This window comes from Vidua chalybeata, chromosome 2, assembly GCF_026979565.1.
Source record: "Vidua chalybeata isolate OUT-0048 chromosome 2, bVidCha1 merged haplotype, whole genome shotgun sequence".
NCBI classification, from domain to species: Eukaryota; Metazoa; Chordata; class Aves; order Passeriformes; family Viduidae; genus Vidua; species Vidua chalybeata.
In genome coordinates, this window is record NC_071531.1 from 91,297,612 (window position 1) to 91,320,388 (window position 22,777).

Consider the following 22,777-nt stretch of genomic DNA (forward strand, 5'->3'; position numbering starts at 1 on the left):
GAGAAACCTTTCTGGTTGAGGAAATAGATTTGAATCATCATGTGATATACAAATGGAAATGAAGACAATTTACTAAGAGCCATACGTCACTTTTCTCTGCTTTCTCTTTGTATTCTACAGAACTGAGCTAGGATAGAGAGAAGCAGTTAGATAACAAAGTCCTTAGGCCAAAAAATACCCATTATCATTATCAGGCATCATAGTGATAGTCAAAGCATGTTTCTTGCAGTCCGCTTTGTCTGAACTGTCTTTGTTTGAACTCTGTCAGCTGCTGGACACAAGTCATCTGGTAGGAAAGGCATGTGGTTTATGGGCTAGAGAGGCCTGGTTCGTGGAGACTGAGGTTTACAGCCCATGTGATGTATTATCATCAGTGTGAGCTCTTTCAGATACTTCAGAGACAGTGTTTACATTTGTCACTGCGAGCATTTCAGCCTTTCCAAGACAGTGATTCAGGAATCATCTGTCTCACTGCAGCAATCATTTCCTTATGCTGATGGTTTTGCTGATGTATGTTAGCCTTCCTATTCACTGGGTTGCTGTGGACTGTCTGGCTGTGATGGAACCCATCAGGTTTTTTAAGCAAACTGATAGAATGTGGATTTAACAGTTATTCAATACAAAAGGCAAAGGCAGAAGCCAGCAAGAATGATAAATGGGATACACAGATGCACAAACAGTAACAGGTGCTATCAGTGACAATAGTAAAGGCCAAAACTCCTAACACAATGGTGATGGGCTGTAGAAGGAACTTCTCAGGTCTATTCTTGAAGAGTGAGTGTCAGCTGGGACTGATGAGAAGGAAAGCAGGTTGCTATGGATTTTTTAGGAGGACAGTGGGGGTTTTGGGTATTTGAGAGGATTGCTGGGATGTTTAGAAGGAAAATAAAAGGCAGGCAGGGGAATGATCAAGGTGGAGTGGGGAGGAAAAAAAGCAAGGAATGCTGTCAATCCCAAAGTCTGCAAAGACTCTTAGAACAAACAAGGGAGAATTCTGTGTTGCCTCACTACACAGACAGGGAATCTTTCTGCTGCATTACTTTAAAGTTTCTCATGTTTGTGTCCAGCTTTGGTGATAGATTTTCTGTGTGTTCTCCAAGCTGAATCACATTTCATGAAGAGGTTGGATATTTTTAGGTAGGTGATAGCAACTACCTCAGGAATAAGGAGTAGGAGAGACTTAAAATGGGATCAGAAACAACAAAAGGGAACATTACATTATTTTTTAGAGTTCTGAGTAGTATCTGCATCTTTCTTCAAGGAATATTTTGTTGTATCTGGTACAGATGTGTCCATTAGGTCACAGGAAATACAATATTTTGGTATGGACACATAGTTGCTGAACTGTCATGTATAAAATTTTTAGTATAAATTTATTATGTGAATTTATGCTGATTAAAGAAAAAATATTTTGATATAAGGAATGGCACAGTATATTCTTAAACCCTGCAACATCATTCACCATTGAGAGGCTGGACTATGATGCTGTGCTGTGCCTGTCTGGCATGCAGTTGATCTTCTCCACGTCAGCCTGTATGGTGGAGTGTATTGGATTTGTGACTAAAGCAGTGCTTTGGCTAGTGCTTATAGTGTTCAGGCTTTCTCTGTGTCCCATTCTTGCCCCTCCTTCCTTTGGAGGAGTAGCCTTTGCTTGGAGACTGGCTGGGCACCAGTTCTCTTGAGGGAAGTTGTATGTGATTGCCTTTGCATTGCTTCTGTTGTTTTTTGTTGTGGATGTGGTGTTTAATTCCTCTTTCTTTTACTTATTAAACTGTCTTACTCACAAATTTTCTTGCGTTTTTGTTCTTCCATTCACGTCTGACTGAGAGAGGTAAGCAGTGGCTCTGTGGGGTTTAGCTTCTGGCTGGGGTTAAATTACCACCTGTAATTGATAAAAAAGTGCAAATAAGCATTTCTTGGTTTTTTCCATACTGATCTTATTCTTTCTAGGCATTACAGGCATTTAAAGAATTCCATACTTCTTGTGGCTCCTGCCTTAAAATGCCTCGATGTAGTGCTTTTACAAATCTTAAGAGTTTTACCATGCTGAAACTCTACAGCCTTCTGCATTGATTTCTATTGCAGCTTTGTCTCCTCTACACTATCTCCCTGTTTGATCTTATACTTGAGGTAAAATTTCTGTGGTTATAGGTCCTTTTTTCCAAGAAATGGCACACTGAAGACTGGTCAGTGAGTCATAATGCAAGTCTGTCTCAAATGAAATAGGAAAGAAGGAAACAAGCACACATATATATACTTCCACTTTACTATCTCAGTAGCAGCTAAAATTTTAGCACTTATGACAAAGGTATAAATAGAAAGAAATGAATTTTTTGTTTCCTTTGTTACGTAGTGGAAAAATTATATTTTATTGAAAATAGAATGTCTCAGAAGTACATTCTGTAGTCAAAGAGTAGTTTCATTTTCCATTGGCATTTAAAAAAAAATAAAAAGCCCTAATCATTCATTTTAATAAAATATATAATCATTTTTGGCACACTAAACTGGCAGGAATTTGACTCGTCTTGGGTAGTCATGCTTAACCACAGTTTGCTTAGATAAAGCTTTTTTTCATTCTTAACAATTGAATGAGTACAGTATGATTGACCAGTAGACCTCAAATAGACCGATGCTGTCTGCATTCAGTTGTGCTGTATCTCATCTGTGTTTTCCTTTTGGTGGGGTTCAAACTATCATTTCTGAAGCAGCTGAGCTGGTGTAATGGCTCACTGCTGCTGAAAGAAGTTCCAGGTGTGTCCCTTTGCTAGGGCTTTCTCTGCTCTTAGTACCCTGATTCGTTTCAGCTCTGTACCAGGTTTCCTTTCATCAGCCTTTGTGCATCCAAAATAGTTTTCTCTTGAACTAGGTGCTGTTTTATGGGTGGCTTCTGTGAATGTACTAACTGGTGTAGTGTGTGTTGTGGCGAGAAGCTGCACCCTCTTTCGTAGAGAATGGTGACCTTGTAGATCAGCAGAGTCCACCTTACAAACCACATCTTGGTTTAGCTGCATTAACAGGCTCTACATCAGCCATCCCATTCAGTATCAAAAGACTGCAACCAAAATGCAGCGTTTTCAGATAACTGGGAGTGAGGAGAAAATGGGGTACCCCAAATAGGACTGTTGACGATTACAGCCTATGTGAAATGGCAGATGCCACAGCTGGCTGTTTGCAGAGTCATCTTGGTCCTGGATAATAATGAGGTTTACACAGAGTTGAGCTTTTAGAAAATGAGTAGGAAGTGAATGCCCTGGGGGGGGGTTATGACCTGCTTTCAGCTTTGGTTTAAAATTAATGACTGGTTCTTTCATGAAAAAAGTGATTTTCTGTGGCTTGCAGATTTCAGCTTCTCTTGTTTGTGTTCTAAGTATCCCAGTTCTGGATGTATGGATATAACTGTTGTGTACTTTCTCTTTTGCAGTTGCTGCGGGAGCTCAAGCATCCAAATGTCATTTCTCTGCAAAAGGTGTTCCTTTCTCATGCTGACAGGAAAGTGTGGCTTCTCTTTGACTACGCTGAGCATGACCTCTGGGTAAGGTGAATTGTTTGTAGGTACCACGCTTAGAGTTTTAGTTGCAGTAGAGGGACAAGGTCAGGGGAGATGCATAAGTTTTAAACATAGCATAAATGCTTACTCCATGTTTGTTGGAATCATTTTCAGTACTAAAGGAAAAGCAATGGAAAATGTTATGTAAACACACCACAGAGTTAACCCGTGATCTCTTTAAGAAGATAAACTGCAAAAAATCTGCAGAAATCAGCTCTCAGTAGCTAGAAGTCTACTTAAATAAATGTAGATATAAACCCCTATTACAGCTAAAGTAGGGTGCAGGAAAATGTATTGATTATGCAGGTGAATTCCCTTTGAAAAACGAGTCTTTTTTTTCTGAATAGGACGGTTCAGAGTTTTAGTTGGATTGATTGTCATCCGTGAATACATTAAATGAGAGTAGTGACACTGTATATTTAGTTAATACATTTCAGTGGGAAAAATTTTTCTCAACTCGTGTGTAGGAATTCCGTGTATTTGGGAGGAAAGTTATTTATTCCAAATTGCAAGGTGCAACTTTAAAATATAAACCTGTTGGTTTGTTTTAAGATACATACTGAATTCATTTTTTAACTCAATATTTGTAAGCTTAATATCCATTTGAAATACTTTAAATAAAGTAACATGGTTAAATGAAAAATACCATGCAGCCTTGACTTTCTTGAAAAAAGTTATGTGCACCTCAAATTAATGCTGACATACATGAGGGGCATTACTCTCAATGCTACAAATGCTAACCTCAAAAGGTGCTAAGATTCATGTCAAAGGGTGCAACAGAAACAATTTGTAATGAGGGGAAATTTTTTATGAATGTGTACATGTGAGAATTGCACAGTATGAATCATGAGGTTTTTTTTTTTTTTGTCCGCATGTCACTTAGCACAAACCATAGTGAAACGAATTTATTTTAAAAATGGTTTTCCTTATAGTTTGGAATGATTTGGTTTGCCTAAAAACTAGTGTGTCAGTTTTCTTTCTGCTAAGCTAAATGAAAGATGTTTTCTTACAGTTAAATGGCTTTGAAGTTCTTATACTTGGTACTGAGGTTTTGTTACCAAAATACAATTAGAGAAAAAAAAGTTATCTAACAGCTGAAATGTTAAGACATTTTTAAGGCTGATAAACAGAAACAATAATGTATTGAGGAAATGGAATACAGTTGTTTTGTTTTTATTTTAATTTGATGGAAAAATAAGAACACTCTTCTTTCCACTACTCCCCCGTATTTATGATATGCTAAGTTGCAGAGGTCTAGGAACCTTTTAGGTTTTTTTTTGTTTCAGAATGTGCTACAAGACTTCATATTTGTTAGGGGTACTATTACTATGACCTGTCCTTGTTTGTATTTATACATTTCTGCATTGCTTCATACTTAACCTAAATCACCACAGAAGTCTTTATGTTAATGAAACACTGGTTTGTATGTAAGTAACTTAGGAATGACCCTCAATTTTGACCTTTATGCGTAAATGCATATACCTCTATGAACTCCAGAATTCCCCAGCTGCATGAACTCTTGGTTGTTCACTGTATCTGGATGTGAGAGACTTGGTTGCAATGACTGGGCTGGCTCTGTGCCCCAGCCGTGGATCAAGTGCTCCAGCACTTGTGTATTTAGCACAGCAGGTTTTAAGTAAGGCTGGGAAAGGGCTAGATAATACAGGGTGTATTAGAGCAGGAACAAAAGAAGTCTGGGACAACCATCTGTTTTTCTTCCTGTCTCTGAAGAGTCACTTCTCTCTGTCCACTGTATGAAAATAACATTTGTTTTGGAGTTGGTGGAAGTGAGAGGTGGTAAAACTTGTGGCTCAGGCTGAGGAATGCTTCTGCATGTGGTGCTTGGCTGTCAGTGCAGGGACCGTCCCATTTTCATCTATGTTTTTTTGCTCTGTGCATCTCCATTTTTACCATTGATAGGGCAGAAACGTGCCTGTTCCTCACAGGAAAGCCAAGCCTGGCTGCCTGAAGTGAAGGAGGGCAGGCTGTATGGAGCTGGGCTGCAGCAGGAGAGGAAAGGCAGTTTCCAAAAGGGTGTTAGATAGCTGGGTTAATTAATTGGCACCTGGAATATGAGGAGTCATGAACATAGAAGAGCACACAATAGAAGTTTGGTGCCAGGTTTTGGTGGACGAGATCTGGGCTGTTTTGATGATCACACAAGTGCGAGCCATTACAGAAAAAAAGTGTGAATGTGTTTAGAAGTTTGTTCTAGAAATTGCTTCTGTGTTTGAAGGAGGCAAACATGGAAATGGTTACCATGACTATGGCACACCTTGCTGTTGAACTTAGTGACACCTGGGGCTCAAGTACTAAGACAACACATCCTTTTGGGCTCCTCCTCAGTGCCAGACATCAGTGCTTGTGTCTAAATTCAGAATTATTAAAGGTTCTTTTTCTGTGTCTGATTTGATGGCTGACTTTCAGATGGACAGATTTGTAGACTTGCTCAGTCAACAGCTTCTGTTTTGAGAGTACTGTGCTATAAGGGTACAGTAAATAAAGAAAGAATAAATCTGGGCTTCTGATTTAAATGTATAAAATTCCTAATACAGTTTGCAAAAATTTCTGCTTGGCATTAGGTCTTGAATGTTACAGTCTCTATTACTGTAGGAGAAAACTTAGAAGTAAAATAATGTAGGGGGTGATACACTTGTAATTCTGAAATTTGAGGTAAAGCATATCAGCCTAGCTTAACAAAAAAACTCCCCAAACAAAAATACCTCTAAAACTTGAAAGATCAATGATCTAAAAGGAAATGTGCTTTGATGGTCATATTTGTTTTGTATTCCTCATATTCTGCAGGGCTTAGCTGCCTTCTGGGGTTAAACCACAGCAAAAACCAATTTAATTTTTTGAGAGATTGCTTTGGGACAGTGATCACTTTACTTAGTACAGTATTAATTTTTTAGCACTTAAGGCACATGTTTCTAGTTTGGAAAACAAATCATGAAAGGTTGAAAAAACCCCGAGAAGTGTGTGTAAGGAGTTGATGGCAGTCTTTTCGTGTCAACATTGCACTTCTTTTATTTTCATTTCTTTTTTCCCCTTTGCAGCATATAATCAAGTTTCACAGGGCTTCTAAAGCAAACAAGAAACCAGTTCAGTTACCTCGGGGAATGGTGAAGTCGCTGTTATATCAGATCCTAGATGGTATTCACTACCTGCATGCTAACTGGGTGTTACACAGGGATTTGGTAAGTGGATCCTCAATGGGTTTTAGCACTGGGATGATGATTGAGGGCAAGGGTTGTTTTTCTTAATGAAAAACCACTGGGAAACAAAAACCTTGGTGCTAAGAGCATGTACTAATAAATATATATTTTTACACTGTAGTCAGACGGCCTTGATTAGTAGAATGGATTTTAAAAGCTGGCTGTGATCTGATATGCTTATGAGAGCAAGTGTATCAGATGGCTGTTTATGTTTTTTGATTGTCTAAATAAACTAGTTTAAATGGGTTCATTTAAATAACAGGCACATTGAGGTACAGAAAATGCCTCCTGTAGTATCACTGCAGGCAAGATAAATAACTAAATACAGCTTTGGTGTAGGTGGAGGAGAATGATTGGCTGTAAGAACTGCTGAAAAAAAGATTTTTTTTCCTGAAATTATCAGTTTAATGTAGGAAAGTGACTTTTGAAAGCCATTATTTTCTCCTAATGTTTGTAATCTACCAGCAATATAGCCACGCCAAGTTTAGATGATTTCTGCAAGTAAACTAATGTTTATCCAAATTACAATATAAGGAAAACATTTTTAACCTGAGTTAGTGTCTTTAACCAGCAAATTCTTTTCAACTGGTGAATCACACCAATTCTTATATTTTTGCCTTCAAAATATGCCCACATCTAACTGGTCTTTTTTGTTTGTTGTCTTGAAATTGGGTAATTTCTCTGATATACTTGTCTGTAGCTCTTACACTTTGATAGCATTCTTTTTTTTCAATTTACTTCTAAACGTACCACCTGTATATGATACTCTTATGCACAAATCAAATTTGTATATTTCAGTAATTAGAAGTATCATTAGTTTGACCTTTCATTCCTGTGAGTCAGTATTGCCAGTGATACTCTGGCAATACTCAGTGATACTCTGTGTTTGGTGAAATAAGTCTGGCTTCCTTACTACTCCAGTCACTTTTTGTCTTTGAAATAGCTTTAATAGTGTTCCTGGAAATGTGGTCAGGACTAGTTTTGTGACATCTGTTTTCATACCTGATAAATGCTTTTACAGAATGTCAGTTTCTCCATTTGAATGGAAGGCAAAAGCTATACCTCTGATAAATAGTATTTTCAGAGCTGAATTACAAGGAAACTTAGCTTTGTTGCAGTGATTGTGTGGATGGCTTTAATTTGCTCCTGGTTTTAGAAATGAAACAAAAGCCTCAGCACTGAGGAGAAAAAAACAAAAAGATTCTGGTGGCTTTGTCATGACTCATGAAGTAGTGAAGCAAAACATAACATAGAAATACGTAGTGCATGTTACTACTTAGACAACTTTATTATATTTTTAAGAGGCATACAGGAAGCAAATGATTTGTCATCAAGAATCGAATTTTTTCTGATATTTTACTTTCTACAGTTTCAGAAAATCTATGAACGTGAAATAATGCTTAAAAGAAAACCAGACATGTTTTTAACTGGATGGCTCAGGAGATTGGTAATTTATTACAGAGCCTTTCACATTTAGGGCTGTAGCTCAAATACAGTTTAAGTTAGCAACTGCAAAAAACTACTGCCATCTTATTTTCTGTGAAATGAGTTGGTGGTCTCAGTTCAGCATGAAGTTTCCTTCCAGCAGAAAATCCACCATCAAAATTGGCTATCTTTTGATAATCTGAGGAAGAGACCAAAAGCTTGAGGCAAAGACTGAGTCTTCCCACCAGAACCTTGTCAGGCTGTGTTGGTGAGAGTCCTATAAGAGCTATGCAGGGGCTACCTGTGCTACCTTGTCTATGGAAACATTTGGACTTGTTATTTCAAAACTGTCCAGTTTGAGCTGAATTCAGAAGGCACATGTTTCATGCAGAACGAAAGGCAGAATTGCACCTGCCAGTGATGGCTTTCTTCTATCAGGGTCTGGAAATAACCCGAGTAACAGAAGGGATTCTACCTAGCATTTTGTCTTGGAAAGACAGAGACCTGTTGGTTAAGCTTGAGAATTGGGACTACACTAACATTCTGATTCAAAGCAGCATAACTGACATTAATGCTTAGATGTGATTTTCTATTCCAGGATACCTGTAACATTATTCTTCAGGAATATCAGTGTTAAATCATCATTTTTAACTCCAGATTGGATGGCTGGACAGATTTACTATGTTTTTCCTACTGTGCCTTTAAACAATAGGTATTGCTGTAGTTTCTAGATGTTTTATGTTTTCCTGGATTTAGCTATACCTGCAGAGCTGCTTAAGTAACATGCTTGCTTTCTTGTCATATACTATAAGAGTGATGGCGCTTGGGGCTGGTAGGAAGCTAAAGAGTATAGTACTTGGCAAAAAAAATCTGTTATTCTCTCATAGGATAAGGAACTCTTTAATGGATATGAATTAAGTATATAATTACCTTCTGTCTAAGTGCAGTTTTCTGGGTTTGGATTGGTTTTCTTTGGCGTTTTTTTTTGGTAGTTTTTTTAAGATGTCTGAGTCAAATTAACTTTTAGGTAGCTAATTTTTTTGGAGGTTTTTTGAGATTTTGACTTCTCTAATCAGAAACAAAACATGGCATAAACCAACTCCTTTCTTGGCAGCAATTAAAATCCCGTAGCAGTTATTAAAATCAATAAACTTAGACTGAAGTTTGTCTTCACAGTGTTGAAGTCAAGAAATCTCAACTCATGTAAGGTTTGTATAAAGTGACTGTATTCTGTATGAAATAGTAAAAGCCGTTGGAAGACAATAATTGTCTGTTGTGGGGTTTGTGGTCATGGTGTGCCTTTTACAAAGGAGATGTGTACAAATCTTTGCAGTAACTTAAATACTTGACTCTGTTTTTCTTCCACTGGGTACATGAAAGCCAATTCATCATTTCCATCAGAGCAGGGAGATGTTGATTGTATTTGCCTTTGAATACTGCCTTGAATACTACTGTACTTGAGTAGTTAACTTTTCCATAAGTCTTTGAAACATACCAGTAAATTTTTTCAACAAATAAATGCCAGCCTTTTTAAAATTTCTTATTTGACTTGCATATTCTTCAGCCTCTTTAAATTTCATGGCTGAGAGCAATTGAAAGCAGATTGTTTATTCATGCTCTGACTGTAACAGGAAGGAAATGAGAACACTTCATATAATTACCACAAAGTGCATCAATTATAGTTTTAATAATATTTTGAATTTAGTTATCAAGCATACTTGTAACATACTGCATTTTGCTGACTTCTTTTCTGAGTATTTTTTCCACTTTATAATATACAGCTATTGTGCTTCTTCCTTTACTCAAAGTTCTTATTCCACACTAAAAATAAGCGTAAGCCAAAGATTTGCCATAGATCTGTTTTCATCAATATATAACTTCAACAGCAAGGAAAAAGACAGCATGCACTTCACAGCATGCTTGGAAGGTTTTTTTCAAGTAACGGGCTCAAAATAGAGGTCCTTTTACATGGTACAATAACTTTTACGCCATGCCTGTTAGCATTTGAAAGTGCATCTCTGTTTAATGTTTTTGGTAGTAGTCCTGTCTACACAGTCAGGATCAGTCTCAGGTAAGAGATGAGCACCCCTCCATAGCTTCTGTATGGTGACAGTAAGATTAGTCTGCAGTTTACATTCATAATGGAATTGGCACCTAAGCTATTTGAAATACTTCCATGGTGCAGCAGTGCTTAAAAGCATACCACCACCTCCAAAAAAACTCCAGCAAAAAAAGCCTAGAGGAAATCTCACATGTCTTGTAGTACTGAAGCTGGGTCAGTAGTATAAAATTATTTTTGTTCCTAAATCTTCAGACTATATTCTGTGGCCTGTTTCTTTGTGCCTGGTGTGAGTGGGTGTTTAACAGATGAATTGTCACTTGGCAAGTGAGGTATGGAAATGGGGAACAGAGTGCTGGGCTTCTGCTTCCCATTCCTCTCCTCCTGTCTCTTGCCAAAGGAATTAAGAGTCTCTTAGCCTTTGTCAGTAGTGTCCTAGTTAGCCTGGGATTGTGTCGCTGTGTTGGTGGACATTTGCAGACTGGCAGCAGTGCAGTGTGGGGAAGTTGTTCCTAGTGTGCAGCTCAGCTCGCAGGCTGCTGTGGGACAAGCACTGCCTTTTAATAAGCTTTGAGGCAGTCAGGCTTTATTACAGTTTGCACATAGCTTTCTGAGATCTGGACTCTTCCCAAGGATACCTGCTACCATGTTTGGGATTAGTGAGAACATTAAAGATTAACAAGGAATGAGGAAAAGCTGCTGCCAGAGTATTTTTTTGTAGACAGGATCTTAGTTACTTTCCAGGGTCCATAAAGTGAATCACTTAAATGTGTCCTGTAGGCAAAGTTAAATATATGGAACTTTTACCTTGGCAATTTACAATTTTCCTTATTAGAACTCTAGAATCTAAGGATGGCTCCCTGTCAATATTTAAGAATTATTTCAGAAATACAGGAATGCTCTTCTGTCTTCCTATAAAACTTCCAAAGCTGTGGTCATTTGAAAGAGTAAACCTAAATCCTTGAAAAGAAGAAAGTAATAATAGTGCACATTACTAGAAATAAGTTTATAGTTTTAAAAAGTAGCGTGATTTTCTACTCCTTTTTTCTACTCCTGAGTAGATCGACAAGTAATAGGTGTTATTTCCCAAAAGGTGTTATTTCCCAAAAGGACTTGGTGATGATTTGCTTTCAGAGGAGGAAAAAAAACCCCAGCAATCCAAACCCAATCACTCTTTTGGTTGTCAGCTGTTATATTTCCCAAGATTTTTGTTTCCAAGGTGTTTTTCGTTAGGTATCTACTTTCATGAGATCACAAAAGAACAGTGTGTCTGGCAGAACTTTATTTTCTTGCATGTGCTTCTAATCACATGCTTTCCTGTGAGTTTTACTTTACTGTAGTTCTAAATATTCCATAGTTGAAATAATATTATCTAGTGTTTTTAATTTTTCTGTTTACAGGGAGCATGACTACTCCCTTGTCTGCATTTCTGAGGACATTTTTAATATATTAGATTACACTTTCAAAACAGTAAGTAATGGAAATATAGAAGTTATCAAAAGAGACTGCAAAATCTTAGTATTTCGTGTTCATTCCAGTGATTAAAAAAAAGAGAAAAGCAACTCAAAAAACCCTGAGAAAACAGCCTGTTAGGTGAAACTTTTGACTGAGTAATGTCTATCAGTTTTGTACAAATGCAGATTTAAAGGTAGAAATAGAACATATTGTTACAGTGCTACCAGCCTTCTAGTTGGAAAAGTAGTGAGAGATCTTTGAGTTCACCATAGAGAAGCCCATAGAGATATATCAAATCATGTCCTTCATATTCATATATGCAAATAATTGTGAGACCACTCTTTTTGAAAGGTCATAGCCATCAGGGGAAGCTCCTGAGGGGGAATAAAGCAAATGTCACTCCAGTCTTCAAGGAGGGTCTGAGAAATTACATTTCCAGTCACTCTTGCCTTGATCACTGGAAAGGTGATGGTTCACATCCTTCTGGAAGCTGTTTTCAAACATTTGGGAGATATCAAGGTGATTGAGAGTAGTCAGCATGGATTTTTATGCAGGGGAGATTGTGCTTGGCCAGCCTAAAACCCTTCAATGACGAGCTCGATGTATGGGCTAACAGCGGTGGGTGTTGCTTACTTTAGTAAGGCTTTCAGCTCTGCATCCCATCCATCCTTGTAGACAGGCTAATGAAGTACACACTGGGAAGTGCACAGTGAAGGGCATTGAAAATGGGATGAGTTGAAGGGCTCAAAGGATTGTGACCATGCCACCAGTGATTGTGGCCAAGCTGGACACCAGTCACTGTGGAGTGTCCCATGGGTTGATTCTGAGTTCAGTGCCGTTTAACATCATCATTAGTAACCTGAACAGTGAGATGGAGCACATCCTCAACAAGCTGGCAGATGATTTCTAGTGGACCTTCTAGCCTCAGCCATTCTGTGAATGTGTTGTATCTTCACAATTTGATTTGTCTTGAAAAATTCAATTACTGCTCTTTATAAGTCTAAAATCCAGCTCATGACAAATCAAGAGAAGAGATGCCAGGTACAAAGGGTGGGCTGTGTGGGAGCAGGTGTAAGATGAGTATGTAAGATCAAATAGCTCCCAAGGAATAAGGAACGGTGTGAAGAAAACGGTGAAATACCCAATCTTTGAAGTAGGACGTTTTTGCAATGTATCTTGACTGCAGTATGATGAGAGGTATACATGGTGATGTTTTCTTTTCCTGAGGAAGAAGGTAATATATTCCCTAAAACCTTTCTGGAAGCTTTGTGGTCAAAAAATGAAAGATACACTTCTACTGGATCATCAATTGTTTGGTATGAAACATTTTTGTAATGACAATATCTCTAGAAAGACATAGTCAAGTCTTAAGCTATCACGCCTATATTTTTCATTCTTCACTGAAGGTGCTAGGTACTAAGATCAAATGGAGAATATAAATGAAAAGAAACTATTCAGTCTATTCTTCCAGTTGTGTTTGGGCCTTCACTGCAAGATTTCCTGGTGATTTTGTAAATCCATCTTTAAAGGTAGTGAAAAGATTTAATTTTTTTTTTCATTCACAGACTGTGTCCCTTCAAGCAATTTTTGAACTCGAATGTAATCTTTCATAGCTTTTTACAGGTTGATCATCTTTAGCCTTAGGACTTAAAAGAAAATGCAAGGCCATTTAACAAGTTTTAAGTAAGATTGTGAAAGAATAGTACAGACTCCCAAGATTTATGTAATATGTGAGATCAACAGATAACACTTGAAAATTTTTATCCAAGCAACCAGTGTTTAGCAAAAATGCTAAATCAGTCCTAAAAGTTATTTGATAATGTTTTATTATGCAGTGCTGTTAGATTCCAATTTATAAAAAGATGAAGTGCTGAATAGAGGAACATTTGATGGATATTTTTCTGATTGCAAGTGAAAAGCTCATTTATTTTCTTGATTTAAGTGAAAGCAGGGGTGCAAGGAAAGGTTAGAAATCTCTATTCCAGGTAGAGGTTTTTCAAATCTACCTCTTTTAGGCTGCTGCTTTTATTCAAAGCCCCATTTGCTTGATTGTCAAGTCCAACTCTAGCTGTAATTTTTTGTAGCCTTTCATTATCTTCAGCAGGTGTTTCCAAAAGGTTTGACTATATCATTGTGTCTGGGGTACTGACTTATGTTTTGTCTGGTGGAACCTAAATTTAGTTTTTCTTCTTGTTACCTCAGTATTTCTTTACCATAAATAATTCTCAAAATAATTAATCCTCTGTGGTAATAAAACCCAATTCTCACAACCTTCATATTTAAAACTGGCAGGATTACTGACAACAGTTTTTTTTCTCTCTTGATGAATATATCTGGTTTTGAAACTAGAGTAAATACAATCTTGGTCCAAAGTTCAAAGGGAAGGTCAAGGTGGAACAATATATTGTATTATAAGAGGGGCTTTGCTAATTTACCAAGCCAATGATATGACTAAACTTAGAGACAACTACTCAGACACTGTTATTGCCTAGAGAAAGTGCAGATAAAGTTTCTGAATTTGGCATTCTGAAATCATTGTTGACTTCTACATGAAAGAAGTACAAGGTGCATAAAATAAATGGAAAAAGTAAGACTGCTTATTGAACTGCTACCAGATATGTTAGGGACAGACAAGTGCAACACAGATGAGGATTTGTAGGCATGAAATTGCATTACATGATTATTAATGTTTTAGTGAGATATTTTTGCCTTATCTGTTGCAGAACTGTCAGACACAAGAAGCAATGGAAGCAGACATTTTTTTCCCCCTAACATTTCTACGTCACTGTACATGGAATAATTTTAACCAGCAGTTTTGTACCAGTTGCAAAAGGGAAAAAGTGTGAAAGGGAAATTCCAAATTTGAATTTTTTTCCTCATTGCTCTGGAACTCTTCAAGACTAAATTGAATGTTTCAGAACTGATCTTTATAACCATTTACATCTTTACCTTACAGGGTATGTAATCAATACAGGCCTTTTCTGTGCCTTTGGGAAGTTTGTCCTTGTCTGGTAGAATATGCATTTAATTACAGCACCAGAAACACATGTGTCTTCATATTGCCTATTGATTTCTAAGCTGGAAACAAAGTGGTGCTTTAGAGTTGTAGATCTGCAAAATGATAGCATGGCTTCTACAGTCTCTAGGAAAAAATAGTTTAGAAAATGCAAGTTGAGCTGCATGTTTTATAATAAAAAGAAAATTATGTTCTGTTGATACTGTGTGATTGCTTAAGGAGACACAGCTTACCTGGGCATGCTGGTTCTTAGTTTCCTCACGTGACCTTTGTATCTGTTAGCAAATTTCAGGTACATTTGGTAAAAAGATGCGGTATCAAAACAGACCATTTCTTTCAAATGTCATGAAAAGCAAATGTCATGCAGAGGAGGGCATGTGTTCTGGGAGAAGTGTATTGATAGTTGAACCAGGGACAAATGCTGAATTATTTCTTTTGCTTTTCTCCAGCTTAGAAATATTTTTACTAAAATTCTAGGTAATTTAATTGAATACTTCATTTGATAACTGAAGTAGAATGGTGTAATATAAATAATATATTACACCAGGAATATAATTTGTAGATGATTACTTATATCTATAAGCATATATATAACACATTGAGGGATGAAAATATGTCAGCTACTGGGCAGACTATATTAGATTTCTTTCTTTTCTGAAGCTATAAATTTGTTCTTTTGTTACTAGCATTTTTTTTTCATGTGCTGTCTTTTCAAGATGGCCAGATACCTGATAGTGGTCCTGGAAAGAATAATGTAAGTAATCTTTCACTGTTTGAAGGCAAACTCAGTCGTCTCAGTAGTTACACTAAACTGGCTGCAGGAACTCTCATGTCTATATATGTAAATACAAATAGTGGTGAGCGTTCTGCAGAGGAAAGGCATGCTAGAGACTTCAGATCTAATTCCTGCCATAAAGGTGATGCGCTGTACTAGCCAGCTGGAAAAAAATACCATCATAACTTGTGGTTCTGACCTAAGAGAAGTATGGAGAACCAGAAGCTTTTTGATCACAAATGTACCTTTAAAGTAAGTTTAGTCAATAAAAACCCTTTAGTAGGATTTAGTAAAAACCCTTGGGTATGATTTTAGAGACACCTAAATGCAGTTTGAATTTTAGTTTTGTTGAAGTTTTTACTGCTAAGTACCTTGTTAAGGTTGTGGAAAAGTTATTACACCATGAAATGCTATGAAAGGTAGTAATATGGATTGTTCAAAATATAGGAAATAGCCATAATAAGTGTTTTCACGACAGTCTGCTGTACAAAGAAAATGCTGTATTCTGTATGAATGATCTATATTCATGATATAGAGGAAAAGATGATAAGAAAACAGTCCTTTGAGTAACTCTAATCCGGAGAGTTTTAAAGTAACATTATGAATAGGACACACTTATCCCTTGTAAAAGCTTATTCTTTATGAGCACCCAACTTCATCTGTTTTACTGCGAATATGAGCGAATTTGCAGAAGGAGATACTTGGGATGTAGTTTGAAATACTGTATTTGTTCTGTGCAAAAAAGTGCTCTAGCACAGGCAAAGCCCATGCAACCACTGGAAAGTGCATAGTAGTAAGTTACATAGACTTTTCACCTTTGGTATTTTTTCTTAATCCAGAGCAGGGAGGAGTTGTTTATAGTCCATACAAGTAGGGTGATATTTAAATAAAGTATTAAAGTATTATTTATAAAGTATTATTTAAATGAAAAACATCAACAAAATAGGGATTTAAAGAAAATGGCAAGGGTTAACACAGCTGCATGTAAACCAAAGAGTAAATAAGACAGTTTTCTGCCTTTGTGTGAAAGTTTTGGGATGTGTGAGATTACAGTACTATTGAATGCCTGTCACCCCACAGAAACTGTTTCAATTAAATTACTGGGCAAAAATGATACTCAGGGTTTTTATTACACATTTTAAATCCTTACTTGTGAAGCAAAACTCTGATTTTTAAAGGAATTTTATATATATAGAATAGCATAGGACTAAAAACTAGTTGCAGAGCATGCTCTCCTCTTGCATTTGATCCTGCTCTGATGTGTCCACAGCATCCAGAATCATTCTAACCTATGCAAAACCCACAGGAAATACATTCCTTCAAGACTGTTCATGTTGATGTATTAAGTTTGTTACTACACTTTTAAATTATGTGTTAATGATATTTGACATGGTAGATTTTCCTGCTATAGTAATTTTTTTGCCTATGATATCCACCTTTCCTTGCTTTGAGGCTTTGAACAGAAAGTCACATCCTGCTGCTTGTGCTGACATTTCTAGGGAGCGAAAGAGTTGGCCTGAAAAGAGTAATTAATTTTTTTCTATTCAGCTTGAGTTCAGTTCCTGTTAAAGTGAGAAAAGTCTGTGTATCAGGCAGTGTACAAGCTTTTAATAAGTTTCATTACCCCAAGTTGGCAGTAATTGAGTGACAGCAGTGAAAGAAAATTTTTGGAGTCTGTTCAGAGCCTAAAAACATAGTAGTGAGACTAACAGCTTTCATCAGGCTGAAACAGAGATAAAATATGGTTGATGGTAGCTAGCAGAAGGCCCCCTTGGCATAGATACAGCATCCCTCTATTTTCCATCCTATCCAAATACTTCCTGTACTTTTAAAATTTTTGGACATGTGTGCTTTGATAATTTAGGAGTTTGTTTTTGTTTGGCTGTTACTGGTAATTTTAATGGCTCTTAGTTTTAAAGAGAATTTTATTTAGATGCTCAATTTATTTATTTTAAAGAACTCTGGGATGTTCTTTATAAGAAGATAATGAAGGGGAAGTATTACATTAAAATAGGCTTTCTTAATTTTCCAGTGCTTTTTACAATTCATGTGTTCTGTAATCAAAAAGAATATTTTAATGTTTAGATATAATACGTGTTGTGGAGACATTGTTTTCACCAGTGTTTGTCGTGGTCTTTTGATTATAATATATTTTAAAGCCCCAATCAGTTGCAAAAGAAAATGAACATCTTTGAATTCAAGGAAAGCAATTAACTTCAGAAAAGTGCTGATACTGTAATTTGAATAAGGTTATATTGTCGCTGCTATTGTGCTAGAGTACCATTTAGTATTGAAATAGTCCATTTTGTTCAAAGTGGAAAGAAAATGGAATCATTTTGGAATGAAAGCGAAATTATTTTCTCTAACCCTAAACTGATCCAAGACAGTTCCAGTCCCTAAGAATGCAAGGGATCATACCACCTTGATAATAAGGAAATATTTTGATGTTGCTATGACTGCCTGAATATAAACAAGGTTGTTAGAGATATGCCGGAAGAAGTATAAACATTGAGTCTTTTGTAAGACCTTTAGATGTGGCGTGGATTTTGCAAGCCATGCTGAAGGCTAGTAGGTTTTGCTGCACAGCTTTTCTTGTCAGAGGACCTGACTGGGAAGTGATAAACCACATCAGTATATTGCAATTTCTACCACTGTGCCACAAAAATGCTCCTCTGAGCAGGCTTCAACTTGCTAAACCCTTGCAGTTGTCTTTCAAAACATTTTTGATTTTTTTTCTTCTCAGCAAGACATTTTTAGCTTACTTGTGTTTCATGCTTCACAGGCACTTGCTCACATACAGCTGAAGATGTTCATTTATGTTTTTGTATGATTGTGGGGTTGTGTTTTTAAATCTATATTGTTTAATATAGATTATAATTCCTATATTGTTTAGTATGATACTTTGAAGTCTAAAATACAAAGAAGTCATTCACTATAAATCATAGTAGAATCATTGTTGAGGTCATAGTTGCAAAAGCAAAATAATTTAGGGATAAAAGCCCTTTGCCTAGTATTGTTCTTTTAAAGTTAACCTGCTCTTTTTTTTTTTTTTTTTTCATTGAAAGCCAGTATTATGTTCTTATAAATTATCATGGCTCATCACAGGTGGAAATGGATGGCATGGCCAGTTCTGTAAACTGGTCTCACAGCCAGTAAGGATGCACAAATACCAGCAGTTAACAAATATCACTGGTGTGACTCACCCCATCATTGTGAATCCTCTAGAGAGTAATGTTTTAGGAGCTCAACTTGTAAGTATTGGATTATCCAAATGAAAATTGGTTAGGATTATACTAAAACCTTACTAAAAGGTACATTAAAAAGGATGTGTGAAGGGTATGAGTCTATTCATTAGTATACACAGAAATGTTGAAAAGAGTTAATAATGTGGTTGGGGAGGAGGTAGCATCGACATTATAATACTATAATAGGTAATTCAGAGGAGTTTAGATTACTCACTGATACCTATGTTTAAAATCAGTCTTTAAAAACTGGTGATTTCAGAAACAGATTAGTAGCAAAACCTATGTGGAGTAATAGTTCTGCAGACCTGGTTTGATGCTTAAATTACTAAGTATCAAAAATTGCAATGGCTAAACTGTCTAAAAATTCGCTGTTCTTTCCTCACTGCTTTGGTGAGTAAAGCTTAGTGAAAGGAGGGCCTAACACCAAAATACTTTTCCACGAGCATGAGACAATATCCTAGGATTTCCAGATACCTAGTATACAAACTTGGAATAATCATCCCTGCTCCTATCAATAACTTCCTCTGAGCAGCAAGAATGTTTTTTTTCTTTTTTGTCACATCTCATTGTGACACATGGTATAATTTTAATTTTGTTTGCATTTTTTCCTTCAAAACAGCAATTCAGATAAGTTCTGAAGTCTAGTTTCCCCTCTGTGAAAGAACACAAACATTTTCAGTATATGTTAAGAAGCAGTATGTGACTGCAATGTTTGTTCAAAGTAGTAGTCCTGCCAAAAAGATGTGAAGAAAATGCATGGCTAGTAACCTTAACATGAATCAATAGCCTTATGCAGTGAGGCAGGATACCATACTGGGATTGTACAGAGTGGAAGATGCTGTGCAAGGCATGTAAAACAATCCCTCCACTGCATTTAGCGTTACTGAAGCCTCAGCGGGAACAGCGTTGTAATTTGGAACACTGGAGTTCAAAGAAATGGGTGGCCCAAGACAGAACAGCTAGAGGAAATCAGCAAGAATGAGCATAGATCCAGAAAAAAAAAAAATAACCTACTAGGAAACACAGAGCAGGAGAGAGTTTTTGCGGTTTTTTTTTTTTTTTTTTTTTTAATCTAGGTGATAGGACTGAAGAGAGATGTTTGTCCCAGGAAGTGTAAGAAGGAAGTCAAGGAGTGGTTGTCTGTGCTTTCTGCTAATGAAGAAGAGAAGAGGCAAGGGGACTAACCTTTTCTGTTGTGTTAGAAGGAAAGGAAAAACACTGCAATGGAGAAGAGTGAAAGAGAGAAGATTGCATGGGAATTGTGCAACTTTCATCACCAGAGGCTTCAGAATAAGAGTGAACATGAGCAATATTGTGTGAGATCAGGCAGATGAGTGAAGGTGACTGTCTCAAGTTCTTCACAGATCTATGAACCTCCTTTGGGTTTTTACCTCCCTTGGTTGAAATTAGTCTGCTTTTTAGACTTTCTTTTTGCACTTACCAAATAATTATTAAATTAGAAGTACCTAAATATATATCAGTGGGGATCTTTATTCTCTTTTCAGCAGTACTAGTGATTAAATACACAAGATGAAGATCATAAGTAGTCCTACAAAACCAAATATAGGACAAAATAAGATTTAGTGCTGTGCCATGGTCACAAGGTCATTCTTTCATGAGAATGAATTCTCCTTCTGCTGCTGAGGTGGGTTTGTGAAGAGAAGAAAGGAGGAGGGAAGATTTTTCTTGAATTTAGTTGTTCTATGGGATTGCCAGACACTTTTGTTGTTCTCTGTAATACTCAGCTGTACATCACTGCATGGCTTTTCACATTTGGCTTAGGATCATAACAGGTTTCTCATTTGCATTTGTCTGGCATGCACAAATTATTTTACTGAATGGCAAAAGTAATGATGCCTTTATTAGTACAGAAATTAGGGACTTCAAGTTGGTAATTTGTAGTTATTAAAAAGTATAGCTGCTTTAGAGTGTTTTCAGAATATAGTATGAGAATTGCTAAAAGATTTTGCTTCACTTGCTCAGCCCAAGTGATAGGGATAAGCAGTTTCAACTTCAGTTTTCTCTGGAAAATTAGAATTAAACTGAAAATTAATGAATTAAATTAATGCTAATCCAAAGTTCTCCCTTCTGTTTCTAATGACTGCTTATTTTTCTTCGCAAATAAATTTCTAATGTGTAATGAATTGCCTAAAGAGACAAATGTGGGGAGTTGTTCAGGTTTTTTTTTTCCCCTTCAGATAGTGGACTCGATTAAAAGATGCGTAACAATAATTCCTGACACATGTATTCACTTTTGTTAGTGGACTTTGGTGTTTTTCAGGGATTCTTCAAAATACATAGTATTTGGGTATATCAATACTATCCCCATACTGATTTCTAGTAGATATCCCCCTATTGAATTTAAGTTGAATGGTCTTGTTTGGAAAATTTTTTGAACTAAAAATATTGTTCCAGTCTATGCATACAATGATTTTAGGAATGGAAGTCTCCAGAATAAGACATCTAATTTAGTTTTTTAAAAAACTGTGATGTATTTTTACAGTGATATTAGTACATAAATCATTTTGTCTGTAGGAAAAATCTTGTGTTCCAAACAGAGCTATTTCAGTGAAGGACTTGTGACTTCAGAAAACAGTGAACTGAATATTCCAGACCAACTGAGGGTTCTTTTTTATTTTGTGGTTTTAGAATACTCCTACACAGATTTCTAAATTGTCTCTATTGTTAAGTATGTTCTGTAACTTCTGAAATTTGAGTGTGAATCAAGTTGTTGATACTTACTTTGCTAACTAGTACTGTCTTACTGTGCTTTCTCATCTCTATCTGCCTTGACCTTAGGGTAGAAGATCTTTGGTGCAGGAATTGTTACCCAGTGCCGTGCTGATTAGTTATCTGGTATAATACAGTCTTTGTGTGAATAGGACTTCTTGTCCTTACCAAAATCCAAACAGTAAAATATTTTAAGGTGAAAATATAATGAGGATGTTAAAAGCATTTTTGTAGAGTATTATCAACTTGTGAACTTGAGGGGGAAAATGGTACTTTATGTATTATGTCCATGTATTATATATCTGAGAAATTTTAGTGCCTGTGTAATGTATTGTTAACCCTAATGAAAACATGATAATTAGATATGTAGCTTAACATCCCATATATATTGAAGCAGGTTTTGTAAAATATGTGGATTTGTTCTTTGAGTCACAGTGTAGCAATATAAAGATTTCTTTGGTGAAATGATGTATTTTCATACCTAGCAGATTGAATTGCCATAAAGTTCAGCACTAACTATGAATTTAAAGATGTATGCTGTTTGTTTATTTCTAGGACTTTTGTCGAAGCAATCTAAATGGAATGCTTTGAGAGCTGTGTGCCCACATTCTGCATTTTTTAATGCTGAAGCAGTACTTATCTGGAATGTATGCATTTGTTAAAAAAAAAGCAAAAGGGGGTGGTGGAGGTGTGGGGAACAATTTCTTCTGGAAATCACAGAGGTAATACAGCACAAGCTGGATGTGTTGTTCTTGCTGTTGGAAAGACAATAGAGTATGTCTTACCTTTTTTGACCACATTTTTGATAACATCTTCTATCCTTAACCTGTTCTCAGAAATGCATCACCTCAGATTCTTTTTACATATTTTGTCCAAGGATTGTAGAGTTTCAGAAATCCATTTTGCAACCTTTCATAAACAATAATAATTTAATTTCTTATGGAAAATTTTTGCTCGAGTACTGATTTTTTCTACCTTATTTTTACATAATAGCAGTTACTTCTAGGTTGATATCATATTGTGGTCTTCTGCCTCTTTGCATGTGTTTTTACATTACAGCCTGATAGATTCAGGGAGGCTTGAGAATATCCTAGAATGTGTTTAGAAAATCACACAAAGATACTAGGGTTTATTACATTAACTTTTAGGTGGTCTAAGCTGTTTTGCTCAGGTACTCTTACCTTCAGATCAATTTAAACTGGAAAAGCAAAGCAAGAGCTGTAACTCAGCCTTATTACAGTCTTACAGGTTACAACTGAATAGGAATCCCTGTTTTGTCCGGGATTTACAGAATGAATGGATATCTAAAT

At 36.4% G+C, this 22,777-nt stretch overlaps 1 protein-coding gene across 6 annotated transcripts in view; it reads left to right on the forward strand.

The window, feature by feature from the left end:
- The window catches only part of CDK8 (cyclin dependent kinase 8), a 69,140-nt gene that overhangs the window by 27,597 nt on the left and 18,766 nt on the right, over positions 1 to 22,777 (forward strand). For 3 of the 6 annotated variants that reach the window (XM_053935037.1, XM_053935038.1, XM_053935039.1), the window contains exons 3-4: positions 3,422 to 3,532; positions 6,604 to 6,744. In XM_053935037.1, the coding sequence (XP_053791012.1) occupies positions 3,422 to 3,532; positions 6,604 to 6,744 (252 nt within the window). Of the gene's footprint in view, positions 1 to 3,421; positions 3,533 to 6,603; positions 6,745 to 19,930; positions 20,383 to 22,022; positions 22,190 to 22,777 lie in introns of those variants that run through there. The other 3 variants (XM_053935040.1, XM_053935041.1, XM_053935043.1) reach the window with 3 other exon arrangements.